Below are 14,693 nucleotides of genomic sequence, written 5' to 3'. Positions count from 1 at the left end.
TATATATCCAAGATAGGTTCCATTTCTCTTTCTTTTCTTTCTCATATTCCACATTTCTGTAAAAACTAGGCTCCTCTCAATGAGTTGTTCCCAGGACTTAAAATGGAGTGAAGTTTAAGATGTCAAGCTCTGAGGGCCAACCAGATAGCTCAGCAGACTAAAGCACCTGCTTAGGAAGGCGCAGGGACCAGGATTTGATCCCCAGCGTGCCACACTGGCCCCATCCCAGGATAAACTGAGACAGCGACTGAGACTAGCTGTGGTGGTACGCGCCTGTAATCCCAGTACTTGAGAAGCTGAAAACAAGAGAATCAGTACAAGTCTGATCTGTATAGTGAGACCTTGTAGACCCTGTATGAAATACAAAAAAAAAAAGATGTCAAGCTCTGGCTCAGCAAACCTGGGTATGGATTTTGTCCCTGCCATATGCTAGTGACATATTCTTGAGATGTCTCTCCCTCTCTCTGAACTTCATGGCCCCATACTATAAAGTGGAAATAATATAAGATACCACCTTGTACTTTGGCTAGAGCCTGTTTCTGGCTATCTGACATCTAGCAAATGCTCTCCAAACATTAGCTAGTCTCACTTTTGCTTTCATTATAATACCTACAAGGAGGAAGTTGCTAGGGAAACTTAATGCTGACCGAACAATAGAACAGGTGAACTGTTCTACTAAAGTTCTGAAGGCGTGAACCTCCCATCCTAGAAAAATAGACCACCCCCTCCCTATCAAGGATGGCACAGTAGAGCCCAGGCATCCCCAGGGTGGCCGCTCTGTTAGGGTACTACAGCCCACCCTCCCTTGCCTTAGCAGAACCAGTTCCCATATCCACCCAGTTTGCTCACACACTTGACCCAAAGGCACAGAAAACTTGAAGCAATAGACAGAAATAGTATTTCTGAAGAAACAAATGCAGACCAGACTTATCTTTCCATCAGCTACAGTTTATGATTGCACATTAAATTCAATTGCTTTCTTTAGGAGGCTGGTATTGGGACCCGTCGTCTCTAACCTCAGCGCCATCCATTCTAGCTTTCCCCAGGAGTGCAGACAGACCAGCCGCCTTCCTAGTGTACACTAATTAATTTATCTCATGCTTGTGATTTTATGGAGCTTAAGTGCTGGAGCATTTCTGTTTATTCTTCTCTCTGCAAAGCACCTCACAACACATAAAGACCATGAATCTCCATTGCAAACGCCGTCTGTCTTGGACTGGAAAACAGCCCGCCGGCTGCCTGGTGTCTTGCTGGCGCTGCTTCTTACAGCCAAAGTAACACATCCATTAATTTATCCTTAATGACATTTTGACATTCCAATCAGTTCATCAGATGTTCCTTTCGAAAGACTTCTCCTGCACGCCGGTCCAGGGTGCCAGGCCACTCTTGATGCATAATTCATGAGACCAGTGCGCTGCTTGGTACCTTTGACAGACAGACACGTCTGCTACTCTAAGACCAACCACATGTTCCCAATAGCCCTGGCTCCAGAGTGATCTACGCCAATGCCTTAAGAGCCATTTTATTCTGTGCTTCCAGCTTGCTGGGCTTGGGGGAAGCTGCCCAGTGGAATAAGAGGGTCTGAGCTTCAGAAATACGCACACAATAGCATTCTCTGGGGGGCAAAGGAAGGTGCTTAAACCTCCTTGCTTGGAGGGCTTAGAGGCCAGTTTTCGGAGAGCTTAGAGAAGCTTCAATTCCACTAATTCAAGCAGATCTACGGCGAACCTAACGTCTTCAGTTTCATTATTACCCTGCTACTACTTTGAAATAAGAATCCCAAAGACACCCTGGTAGCAATAATGGATAGCAAAGAAGAAAAGAAAATTACCCTTAATGTCTTCAATCTAACAAATCAGCCATCCACACACAAATATACTTCTTCATAGTTGTAATCACAATGTAGACACAGTTTTATTTTCTAGTTTTTTAAACTTAATGTAATCCAGTTAGCATTTTCCATGTTGTTACATCGTTTTCATTTTTAATGACACTCCATCATTTTAATAGTTGCATAATATTCCATCCAGGGCATGCAGTATAATTTACTGAGTTGGTGCCTTATTATTAGACATTTACAAGGCTATAACTGATCATTCGCTATTAAAGCAAAGCACCAGAGGAGGGTGAGGGAGAAAGCAGGCTCTGCAGGCTGAAGATCTGTGCTCAAATCCCACCTGTTCCTTTACCTGTTTAGAATTAACCCTTCCAGGGCCAGGGAGATGGCTCAGTAGAATAAGCATTTGCCTGGCAAGTGCAAGGGTCTGAGTTCAATCCCCGGTTCTGCAAAAAAAAAAAAAGAATTAACCCTTCCAGGCCTCAAGTTTCTCATCTATTAAAAAAGAAACAAGCACTGCCTTGCAGTGGTATTCTGAGGATTAAAGCTTTGTAAAGATACCAAGAATATAATAAGAGCTCAAAATTTTAGTTATTTTAAATTTTTTTTTATTCAGTACAGGGTCTTGGTACACAGCTCAAACTCATAGTTATCCTCCTGTCTCAGCCTCCCCAGTGCTGGGATTACAGGTATGCACCACCATGCCTGGTTTCAGTGGCTGGCAAAATCTGGGTCCAGCATAGCACATGGTACTGAGGAATCAAACCCAGGTCCTTGTGCCTTGTGCTTGTCAGGTAGGCACTTAGACCATGGGGAGCTTCAAATTTTAAACTGTTCCAAATAGACAGACAAACAGACAGACAGACAGACAGACAGACAGACAGACAGACAGACAGATAGATAGATAGAAAGTTTTCTTGTGACACCAGGGATTGAACCCAAGGCCTCAAACATGCTAGGCAAGGGCTCTGAACTACATTAACTGTATCCCCAGCCTTTTTAAAATATTTCTACTTGGGGGAGGGGGTCTCAATGAGTTTCCCAGCCTCTCTTCCAACTTGCAAACTTCCTGCCTCATCTTCCTGAAATTATATGCATACCACACCCAACTCTAGAAATCTTTTTTGCCATGGTAGAGAGAAGGAGGGGCTCCTAGCATCTAGACAGTAGAGACTGAGGACACTACTAACCTTTCTGCCCTGTACAGTTCACCCCCCACCAAGATACAATGATAAATTATCTGGTCCAAACTGGTCAGCAAGGTCAAGAATGAACAGTCTGGAAAAATAAACCTGTGTGCTTCCAGCATCACTCACATAATATATGCATATTTCCTTTTTAATTATTATTTCCTTAGAGAAGGTACCAAGAAAATGGGAACCTTGGATTAATGGCACATGGTTGTAAGCCCGTTTGTGCTGTGCAGGTCTCTTGTTCAGCTCATAGCCACGTGACCAAGGCACTGATGGAAGAAGTAGGTGTTACCACAGAGACAAGTACTGCAGCTACCTTGGTTCCCTGGAATCCTTCCGTCAAGGAAATGATCAAGAAAAAAATGCAAGAAAAAATAGAGCCAAGAACTACAAACATTTACTAATAAAAGTTGAAGAAGTCATACGGATTGCTGGAGTGAGGAAAGGGGCAGCAGTAACTAGCATCTGTTGAGTACCTTTGTATGCCAAAGACCATGCTAGAGAATCATGGTGCATTATTTCTAAGCAGCACAGTAACTCGTGGGCGAGGCCATATCAACTCTGTTCTCTAGGTGAGTGCACTGAGCCTCATTCTCTTAGAAAGATGGAAACTTGGTCATGCTACACAGTTGCTTAGGACCAACTTAATCTGGGGCCATGGTCAACAGTATTTCCACGGCACCGAGAAAGAAAGTCTCTAGCAAAAGAAGTTGGCCATGAGGAGCTTAGTGGTCTGAAAACATTCAGGGCAACTGCCATGTCAGAACCTTCGATTCTGTCTCATTTTCTATAAAGTACTCATTCCTTTCTCATTCTCTATTCTTTAACAAACACATATAGAGTTCTCTTCATAGTTGGCAGGTCCAGGTGTAGGTACTTTAGTATGTAAGTCAATGTCTGTCACAGCATTAAGAGAACCCCCTATAGTCGTCTCTATTTGACAGATGAGGGAACTGAAGCATACAGAATGAGAAACTGCCCAAGAGCACACATTTGACGAATGGAGGAGATTGGGTTTTCACCCAGACTGTCTAGATCACGTGACCGTGCTTTTCCCACCAGGCTCTGCCTCAGGCTCCCAGAAGCTGGCTTTCAAATTATGAGGAGATTTTCTGCTTTTTTTCCCCATAATTTTATTGAGAAACAAATAGCAATGAGTGTTTCAAATCAAATTAGTAGGACAGTTTCAAAAATTAACACATTGCATACTGTCTTCCTAGTGGTTATTTGTTGTACAAGACGCAGACAAGATATCCTATGTACAAACACTATTAGAACAAGTCTCTCTATTCATTCAATTACGAGAATGTAGCTGCATATCTATCTTAACCATTTTGAATACACAGATACAAAATGGTCATTCATCTGTATCCCCTTTTTTTGATTAGTTCCTTCATTTAAATATTATAGGTGTGTGAACTCAGCAAAATATTCCAAAATAGTCCGGTAGCCCATAACAGTATTGGGTCTTCCACATGACTGGCAATGTCAGAAGTTGTTGACCTGCTTTTGTTGTTACTTCTGTTAATGTTGCCATTATAGGGGTGCACAGAGAAACCCCAAACTAGAGAGAAGGAGGAGGAGAAGGAAGCACAACTGTTCCCCAGATTTAGTATCAGCAGAGGCAGTGAACATCCGAACTGGATACACAATGGGTGGGAATGTGAACTTTCTACTTGTAGGGCTGTGTGTGTGTGTGTGTGTGTGTGTGTGTGTGTGTGTGTGTGTCTAAAAGTATGTGTTTGCCAGGGGAGAAAAGGAGTCAGCTGAAGAAGCTAGGGGACAAGAGTAAGGTATGTTCTGAGTCTTTAGCTGAGCCTGATATAACACGGAATCTTAGAGGACATTTAAGAAGCCTCACTTCCTGGGTTTGAATCCCAGTTCCTCCTCTGAAAGCCTGAGGGTCTCTTCAGAAATCATTCTCTCTCTCTGCCTCACTGTTGGTAAATCGTTATAAATGTTGATGGTGCTGCTGCTGACCTCCTAGTTATTTCAGTTTAAAAAAAATTAGCACACCATGTATGTGAAAGCCTTGAATCATGCCTAAAATAAAGTATGTACCATATATTTTTAAATAAATGCAATAAATTTGTGACTGATCATTTTATTATAATTGTGTTGGTTTCCTTGGGCTGCTGTAACAGAGTACCACAGGTCAGGTGGCTTAAAACAGGTAAGATTTATTCTTTCACATCTAGAGACTAGAAGTTCAAAATAAGGTCTGGAAGGGAGGGTTATGTTTCCTCTGAAACTAAGTAGAATCCTTTACAGCTTCCTAGCATCTGGCGGTTGCCACCAATCCTGGCTGCTTTGGGCTGACAATTGTGTTATTCCAATGTTCGTTTTTGCGGGCATGTGGCTTTATCCTCATGTAGCTCTGTCTAAATCTTTCTCTGCTTGTATGAACATAGCCAGACTGGGTTTGTGCCAACCTTGATAAGCTAACGTGAAAAGACCCTATTTCCAAATAAGGTTGTCTTCATAGGTGTCAGGTTTAGGACTTTGACCTAACTTTTGCAGTGTGTTGGCAGAAAGTGGCACAGTCATATAAAGAGCCTTGGTTCTTCCTGTGGTCCTTGACACCAACTCTGAGACATTTGGAGATGAACTAGCATCCATGCCTCTTACCCTTCTGCTCTTCTAGTAGCACTAATGAAATTTGATAAGGATTCTTCACTAATTCAGTCCACCTGAGTAGTGGGTCCATCCACATCTATGCTTCTGTAACATGGGCATTCACTGGAGTGGGCTGCAGGGATAACGAACCACCTAGAGTGTCCAGTTCAGTGAGGATGGCTGGGACCCCTGAAGTCTCCGTGCTAAGATGTTACCAGGTAAAGCTGATGTTGCTGGTCCAAGAACCACAGCTAGAGAACTGCTGTTCCACATTGAGAGTGTTCAAACTTGCTGGTACATTATAGTCTCCTGGAGAGCTTCAAATAGTCCAGATTCCCAGGTTCACCCCAGGCCAATTAAGTTAGAATCTCACCCCACATGGTTATGCATACAAGCTGGAGAAGCATGGTTCCATTAGTGCATCAGCAGAGGCTTTTGAAGGAAGCCAATCCTCAAGGCATCTAACTTAAAGGATTCATATTTAATAAATAATAAGGTCATAGTGTTCCCATAGCTCTGTGTTATATCTAAAAGATTATCATATCAAGCATTCATTGAGTGCTTACTATGTGCAGACCTAGGACATAGTGATTTTATACTGTAATACCTTTTAACCCTCATCACCTTGTGGTAGGGAAGTACAACCATAACCTGAGTTCCCTATAGAAGAGGAAACTGGCACCCAGGAGCATGAGTAACTTGCAAAAGCCTACACAGCTAGTCTGACACAGAGACAGGTTTGGATGACAAGCTGTCTGGCACTCAAGCCAGGATGTTAACTTCTATGTCATCCTGCTTCCTGATAGAAGGGAAAGTAGTGTGGTATCCTTTAAATCCAGCACAGCACACATCCGTGTCCTTATTCACACTCTTGACTCTGATGTGACATAGCCCAACCTCTGCCTCAGTGACAATAATACTGAGTCAGTAGGGTTTGGGTTAATGAGATTTTGCTGCAATTCTAAGAGACTAGCGTCATGTGCATCATGGACAGACCGTGCATTTCTAAATTCATCCCTGGATAAGAGGTGAGAAGAATGTTGGAACAGGTGTCCTGAGCTGGCAGGCTGAAAGCAAAGACTGGGTCCTATGGCTCCCACTCATGTGTTGTGTGCCTTGGCTAAGCATTTTCTGGTCCAGACCTCAGTTTCCTTTTCTGTAAAATGAGAAGATAATGGAGTTCCCTTCACATTATGGCATGTGATTGTAGCTAGAGATCCAATCCTGTCAGCACAGAGCATCTTGACTGTAAGGTATACAATGCTTGCTTTTAATATGAATGGGGCTACAGATGTGTGTTTTCTATGCCCCAACTGGGATGTGACATCTTTCTGGTTCTAGATTCCAAGTTTTTCTAGTTTCCCAGGAACTCAGTCCAGATGTTCGCTCCAAGGAACCCCAACTGGAACTGAAAAGACGCCTTCCAAGTTACTCCTTTTCCCACCCCAGAACAGAGTCAGGAGTTTTACAGGATTTTAGCACTGGAATCCCCCATTACCCTTTTTCCAAGTGGTATCTCAGGCTATGTGAACTGTTCCCACGATGGGGAGCCCAATACTTCCCAAAGGGCAGGAATCATGTCTGCCTTTGCACATCAGTTCTCTATCTACTACTGGTAGAAACTAGGGGCATATTGACCATTTGTCCAGGAAATCACTGTGCGGAAGAAGTAAAGACTTCAATGAGCAGAGGACATTTGAGTTGGGCCTTAAAACGTCAATAGAAATTTGCAAAAGAAAAATAAAAATGAAAATGGCTATACTAGTCTTAGGCACCCAAAGAAAACTAAGTGGTCCTACTTTGCTGGAAATCTCATCCTTGTGTCAAGCCAACCTGCTCCTAAATTCATCCCCCAGGGCCCGCATAGCCCCAGCTCTCACATATGTGCAGAGGAGATTCCTTAGTGTTTCTTTTCTGTTCAGAATTTTCCTGGATGTTTCAGCCATGCCTCCTGTTGTAACATGACTCCAGCGCCCCTCATAACTCTCCCTGCTCCTCTCTTGAGACATTCTACCTGCCACTGCCCCTTGTAAACAGTGATGCTCAGAATAAATCACAGGACTCAGGGTCCATCATGGTCATGTCTCCTGCTGCCTGCCCCTTGCTCAGCTAACAAGCAAAGGTCAAATAGACCCAAGAGCGATCCACTGGGCGGAAGGGTGCCAAGAGCTGTGACTATGTTACGCCGTGCCCACCTGTCAGAAGCACTAGACTTCAGACTGTTATGTCTTAAAACAGCCTTCAGCTCTGGAAATGTCCCTGCAGAGAAATGTGGGCTTAAGCAAGCTCTCTTTTTACCAGCTTTTGGTACCCCCTGGTGGTGAAATTGTATGACCCAGATGGCAAGAATTTCTGAACAACTAGAGAAATAATTCCAAGTTCAGAAAGTCGAAAGTAGTTGAACCTCGAGAAGGCTCTGAGGATTTCACAAATTCTATGCCCACCCCATAAGTTATGTAACTATTTTAAAAGTTTTTTTCAGTATTCAATAGCTATTAATATTCTGTGGGACTTAAGGGTTGTGGAGTTTCTGATTTCTGTGAATTGACGTTAATTCTGCAAACATTCAAAGAAGGAAATTGTTGAGTTAATTAATAGTATTCTTAGGTACAGATATCCCAGGTCATAAACTGATTTTATGTAGGTTTTTCCTTCTTTTCTTGTACTTATCTACTTTTAAAGTGGTTATAATTTGTAGTTAAAGTAGGATGACAATCTTCTACACCTAGGGGCACAGGATTTATATTTATCAATTTGTGCAACAGATTTATTGAGTGTGTGCCAAACACTAAGCAAAGAATTGAAACCTCCCTTCCAAGAGGTCTTTGCTCTAGTGGGTGAGAGAACTGAGTCACTGCAAAGTGAAAGAATAAGTGCTTAGCAGACAGGATACCTCAACTTTCAGTGGTCTCCTGTCAGTGTTCGAGCTAGGTATTCTCCTCTTTTAACACCAAATACTCTTCTTGGCATTTGTCATCTTTTTGATTTTAATTTCTGCTTTTACCTCTTTAATGTCTGCTTTGTTGTTAGTCTCTTGATGGCCTTCTTGACCATGAAGGCCAAGAAGCTGTGGTCTTCTTACATCTATCAGAGGGTGATACCACACTGCTCAATAAATATTTGTTCAATGGGCAAGTCAGCCAGGAAGAGAAATGATAATTCTGTTAGAGCAGCACTGGGCAGTCTTAAAGGAGATGTGACATTTGAATGATGTTGAACCTTGAAGGAGGAGGCAGCTAGTGAGGAAGAATAGGGACATATTAAGGAATAAAGAACACTGAGGATTGGGGGATAGAATGGGAGAAGATAGTTGAGGTTTCCTAAAAGGAGGTATGTGAGAAAGAGAAGGCTGAGCTGAAGCTTAGACCATAGTTTGAGGCATTATATGACCTACTGACAAGCTTAGATATTCCTCTCTCCCGAAAAAAAATAAAAGGCGTAGTAAGTTAAACTTTTTAAAAAATAAATATCTATTTTCCCGGAATCCTGAGGTCATTTTTGATACTTAAATTTTGAATTCTGGAAGAATATAGATCACCAACTGTGTTCTGTGTTTTATTTCCTTCTTCATCTGCTCCTGTTCTACCTTCTAGCTGTGTTTACCACCTAGCAAAACACTTATATAATATCATCATCAACATGAACATATAGTCTGTGTCAGTCATGGGTTACATACTAAGGATGCTGTATGGTTTAGGTGAGTGACCCCCAAAGTTCCATGTGTTAAAAGGCTTGGTCCCCAGAATGGTAGCTCTGGGAAATGATATGAACCTTTAAGAAATGAGACCTACTGGATCCTCCAAGAGAATCTGGGGACTTTGACCCACCCAGTTGTGTTTTATTAGCTCTTGCATTGAGGGGTTTGTTCTGCCACATGGGTCACATGATGTGCCTTCCTTTCTAGAGGTTCAACTTAATCTGGGGGTCATATTTTCTCCTCATGAGTTAATTGCTTAGGTGTTTCATTGTGGTAACACAAAACTGACTAATATAGATGTCATATATTTGATATTTACAACTTAGCTTTCTAATTTTTAACTATGTTTTGGAGAGGCCCCATTTCTCACTTTTCTAATGCAGCTATTCCAACCTACCCAAACATGTCTATAGATGACAATTTGTCATAGAAGCAGAGAGCTTTTTTTTTTAGTGTTCCTTTGAAAACCAGCAATTTGTGCCCAAGACAACTTTGTCCATGTTCTTTTACTCAGAACAGTAGGAGATTGCTTAGAAGTTCTTCCCCTAAAGAAATATCAAAGATCCTGATAGATACGCATCTATAATTTTAAAGCTAATTCTCTTCTCAAATTTCCTTTTATTTTCTGCTGGGACAATGTGATCTAGGATAGAGGCAAAGAATCTGCTGTATATCTTTTCACATTTACAATTAAGAAGGTCACATATACATTTTTAAACATACTCCTTTTTGATAATAAATGAAGAATAAAATTTTAAATGTCATCAGCAGCAAACCTCCTCATTTTTCTTTCACTGGCATTCTACCTGCCTGTGGATGGTCTATTGACAGTGAGAAAGGGCTTTGCTGATCCAGTGTTTCACTTCTTGTTCTTCTATCTTTCTGGAATAGTTTCACTAGTAAAACAGTATTCCAGTCCCCAAAACATTGTCATCAAAACATATGTTCCTACTTTTGAGTTTCCTTCTTTCCCCAGGCCAGTTTTTCAGAAAAAAAAAAAATTCCACTTTAGGATGCATTTACCTGCAAATTATTCTCAAATAAAGGATGCAAAAGTTTGCCTTTTCGTTCTCTGGACTCCTGGGTCCAAGCTGGCACTCTCTGTCTCTACTGTTTCTTGTTTTTACTGCGTGTGGTCTAAGAAGTCCACCAATGGAGTCCTTTGCCACATCTAGATTTTAACTGAGAACAGCAAATGAGAGCTGCTCCAGGGACAGAGGGACAGGGGAGGGTATCATCAGGGTACTTTGGTCTCTGGTACCCTTTCCATGAACTCATCTGGGACTGGTTGTACCTGGACCACATAGGAGAAAGTCACTGCTTCTGTCTGGGTAGCCTTTCTTTTATAATGCTGACCTGTGTTTCTCATTACCACTTTCTGCGTGTCTTTCTGGATTCATAGGTGGTAAACAGCTCCTCCATCACTGTATCATACCTTGGGCTTCCCTGTGCTCTTCACTCCTTGGCCAAGAGTCTTTTTCTTTTCTGTGTATGTGTGTGTATTTACTTATGTGTGTATGTATGTGTTATGCATGTGTTATGTATGTATGTATGCATTATGTATGTGTGTATGGTAGGTATGATGCTGTACAGAAGCCTTTCCCCTTATCTCATCCCTCAGCCTTTCAAAATATTTTTGTTCAGACAAGATTCAACTATGTTGCCCAGACTGGGCTTAAACTCATATTCCTCCTGCCTCAGCCTCCCAGAGTGCTAAGATTACAGGAGTACACCACCATACCCTCCTTATCGACAGTCTTTTTAAATACTCCTTTTGTAATAGGACTGAAATCATCTTCATGTATGTGTACCATTTGTCTTTCTGTACGGTCTATACCTCAGTCAGAGGACTCATGTTTTAAAGACAGTATTGTCAAACTAGAGTTGGTCATAGACAAACTCTAAAATACTTCTATGTTTAGCTTTATCCTTTTTAAATAACTCCTCTGGCAACAAGTTTATTACCTCTTGAATGGCCTACCTTATGATTAGATAAGTTCAAATTAGGAAAATTATTCCCTCAATTGCTTTGATGTCCTCCCTGGGACATCTATCCTTTCTACATTCAGCTAGAAATAGCCAAGATTGAATTCGAAACCAGAAACTGTGAAGAATGGAACAATCCTCAAGATATGTAATATTTAACCTGTATTTCCATGTGATAGGAACATAATGAGTATATTTAGATGGATATATGATGAGAAAACCCAGAGGACTCACATTTGCTTTTTAGAAATATTTGAATACATGTTATAGGCAAGAAATATTCATTAAATTATTATTATATCTTGAATAAAATATCTAGGACCTATGAGTTAAAATTTAAGGGAAGTAGTTTTCAAATCCATAAATGAAGAACTCTTTAACCTTTTCCTTCACTTAACAGCAATCAAAGTCTCTATACCTTAATATAATTCAGAAAGAGACAAGACTCTAGGGCTGTTAAAGAAGGAATTCAGATACTAGAAGGCAGTTGGATCACTTGGCAATGATATAATGACAAGAATAGCAACTGACATGTATTGAGTGTTTATTATTTGCCAGGATCTGTACCCTGGATTTCACATATTATCCTTAATCCTCACAAACCTGTGATGTTGGTTCTATTATTTGCCAGAGTGTATGCAAAAAGAGTTGAGGACCCAAAGAAATTAATGACTTTGAGACTGGGCATGGTGGTGCACACCTGTAACCCCAGTGCTGAGGAGGCTGAAAATAGGAAGAACACTACAAGTCTGAGCTGTTTATTGAGACCCTGTACCAAATACATTAAAAAAAAGATGACCTTTCACTAGATCACGCAGCTGGTAGACAACAGAGGTAGGGCATGAATCCACATCTGTCTGATGACAAAGCTGATCATTTAAACCTCACTGGTTGGTGTCATAATTGCCTGTCCTACTTCCATAATCCTGGTCATGTGGATGATGTTTTTTAACTCTTCAACTGATTCAAATCTATGTCAAAGTCTGAGAACTAGTGGGACACTAGCACTGCTGTTATAAGTGAACTTCTGGGTCTGAGAATGTATTATTCTCATGGAAATATCTATACATTAAGTTCAGCTTAGCTTTTCTCTTCTGAGCTATGTGACCAACTTCTACCATTACTCACTACTAAGCACCAGCCCCTACTTCAGTATTCCAACATTTGATAAGTTATATCATTTTCTTAGTCTCTGATAAAGACAAGACTCTATTATCAGTTGTATTAAGAGACATGAGAACAGAAGGACTAACCTGAATGCTTCCTTCCTTTGAAAGGAGAGCTGGGAAAATATGGTAACATCTCATCAATTTTCTTTCTTAATCTCAAGTATAGAACATCCCTGCTGTTGAGAATGAGGTACTGTGAGTCACACACTTCCTACTGCAAGGACCACATTAATGGTTTCAAGAAAATTTGGATTTACTCTCCCCTGACCTTGGAGGGGTTGCATTAACTATTTCCAGAGAATTAATAAAGTATGGGGATTGAGGATGAGGAGTTGGAAGGAATGTAATCTATCCTTTCAATAATTGAATGCAACCGGCACCATCTGACTGTGATTTTTTCCCTTGCACATGTCCCAAAGGAAGCTGGCCAAGAAGCAGAAAGAGACACAGAGCGGAGCCCAAAGGGAGATGGGACCTGTGGCCTCGGCTGACAAACCCACCACCAAGCTCAGCTCCAGCCGCAACGATGAAGGCTTCTCCTCTAGCTCCCAGGATGTTAATGGATTTAGTAAGTTGAGTCAACTAAGGGGAAGAGATAGCGTTGGTCCAGCTTGGCCTTGATACCTCTGCTGTGGAAGCCTCACAGTGGTCAGGTGCTGGAAGGTAAGGGGTTGGGGTGCTTCCACGGATGGTCCAGCATGCAGGTTCTCCCTGGCTGAGCCTTGGGGCAACCAATCCAAAGGTGAAAAGGGGTGTTTAAGCAGAGGAAATGGGAGCAAGTCATTCTATCTGTATTTGGATCAAAGAGAAACAGGTTAAGACTAATAATAGAGTTAAACAATGTTTATTAAAAGGAGAAGGAATATGCTCTTAAGGAGAAAAATAAGCTGCACTCAAAATGGAGATAATAATAATCTATGACTCACCTGTGCGAAAGTGTTCCACATATATCATGGGAGCTAGGTGAGTCATGAATTATTATTATCTCCATTTAGAGTGCTTAGGAAACTGAGGCTTAGGGGAATTACCTTTCCAAAGTCTTGTGGCTGATGAATTATATGAACAGATTGAAAACCATACCTTTGAATCGTGGGCCAGTTACAAGCCACAGCCAACATTCCAAATGACATTTGGTCAGTGTTATCTGTCTTGGAATCCCTCCTGTCTTGTGTAGGATCCTAAGCTAATATAGGGGTTTAAGACTTCATTCAAAGGAGAACTCGGAGACTGGTAATCTATAAGGCTAACTTAGTAATCAGACTCAAGAGAACTTTTCCAGCTTCCAAACTGGGGAATTCAGAAAATCTAAAAGAATATGCTCACACACCAATTTCCTTCATACATTATGTAACTTGCAAATGGCACAAATGGCATCTTATGAAAACTGCTCTAGTATGGTCCATCTAGGATGACATGGATCTCCGCGGAGATGAAGGAAGACAGGAAGCATTTATTTGCCACCTTCTACACTGGCAGACACTGTCTTTCATGCTGCTCTTTCCATAATTCTGTGAGACATTTAGCATTAGCCCTCCTGTTTCATAGATAATGCTTCCAGAGCTGAGTGGATCTGGCTTAACTTCCTGGAGTCACACAGCTCATTCCTGGTGGTTCCAGGATCTAAAAATAACTCAGGCCTATGATTCCTAAATCTCACGTGCAACGCAGAACCCATTTGGGAAGTTTTCAAAATATATAGATCTGGGCCTCACCCTTATCTACAGAGTCCAGGTCTCCTTGGAGGTAGGGAAAGGCCTGGGACTGAGGATTTTGTAGTTATTCAGATAACTCCTCCAGGCCTCCTGACTAAGAATACAGCATTCAAGAGAGGCTATTTTCAAATGTACATGAACTATCTGTGTGAAGAGAGATTAGTTCAAACCTCTAAAAATGTTGAGAAAAAGCAAAATGAATACTTACATATCCGTTACCTATATTCACCAGTTGTTAACATTTTGCAACATTTACACTTTTCCTCTTTCTCTCACTGTATACACAATTTTATGAACCATTTAGAAATTAAGTTGCAGACATTTGACATTCTACCTCCAGAAAAGTCAGCATGTGTTTCCGAAGAACTAGGGCAACTCTTCAGCAAAGCCACAGTAGACTTAATATCTTACCCAAGAAATGCAACTTTCATTTCTTTAACTTACTTTTCTTGGAGAGCAGAAAAAAAAAATCTGTGGTCCACT

The 14,693-nt window shown here is 41.3% G+C and overlaps 1 protein-coding gene across 1 annotated transcript in view; it reads left to right on the top strand.

Annotated features, from left to right (window-relative positions):
- Positions 1-14,693, top strand: part of Ptprt (protein tyrosine phosphatase, receptor type T) — an 868,923-nt gene that overhangs the window by 732,400 nt on the left and 121,830 nt on the right. Inside the window, exon 16 of the mRNA XM_023714963.1 lies at positions 12,918-13,066. Coding sequence (XP_023570731.1) covers positions 12,918-13,066 — 149 coding nt within the window. The remainder of the gene's footprint in view (positions 1-12,917; positions 13,067-14,693) is intronic.

Source organism: Octodon degus, unplaced genomic scaffold, assembly GCF_000260255.1.
Source record: "Octodon degus isolate 3935 unplaced genomic scaffold, OctDeg1.0 scaffold00037, whole genome shotgun sequence".
Classification (NCBI taxonomy): Eukaryota; Metazoa; Chordata; class Mammalia; order Rodentia; family Octodontidae; genus Octodon; species Octodon degus.
This window is presented reverse-complemented; position numbering and strand designations above follow the sequence as displayed.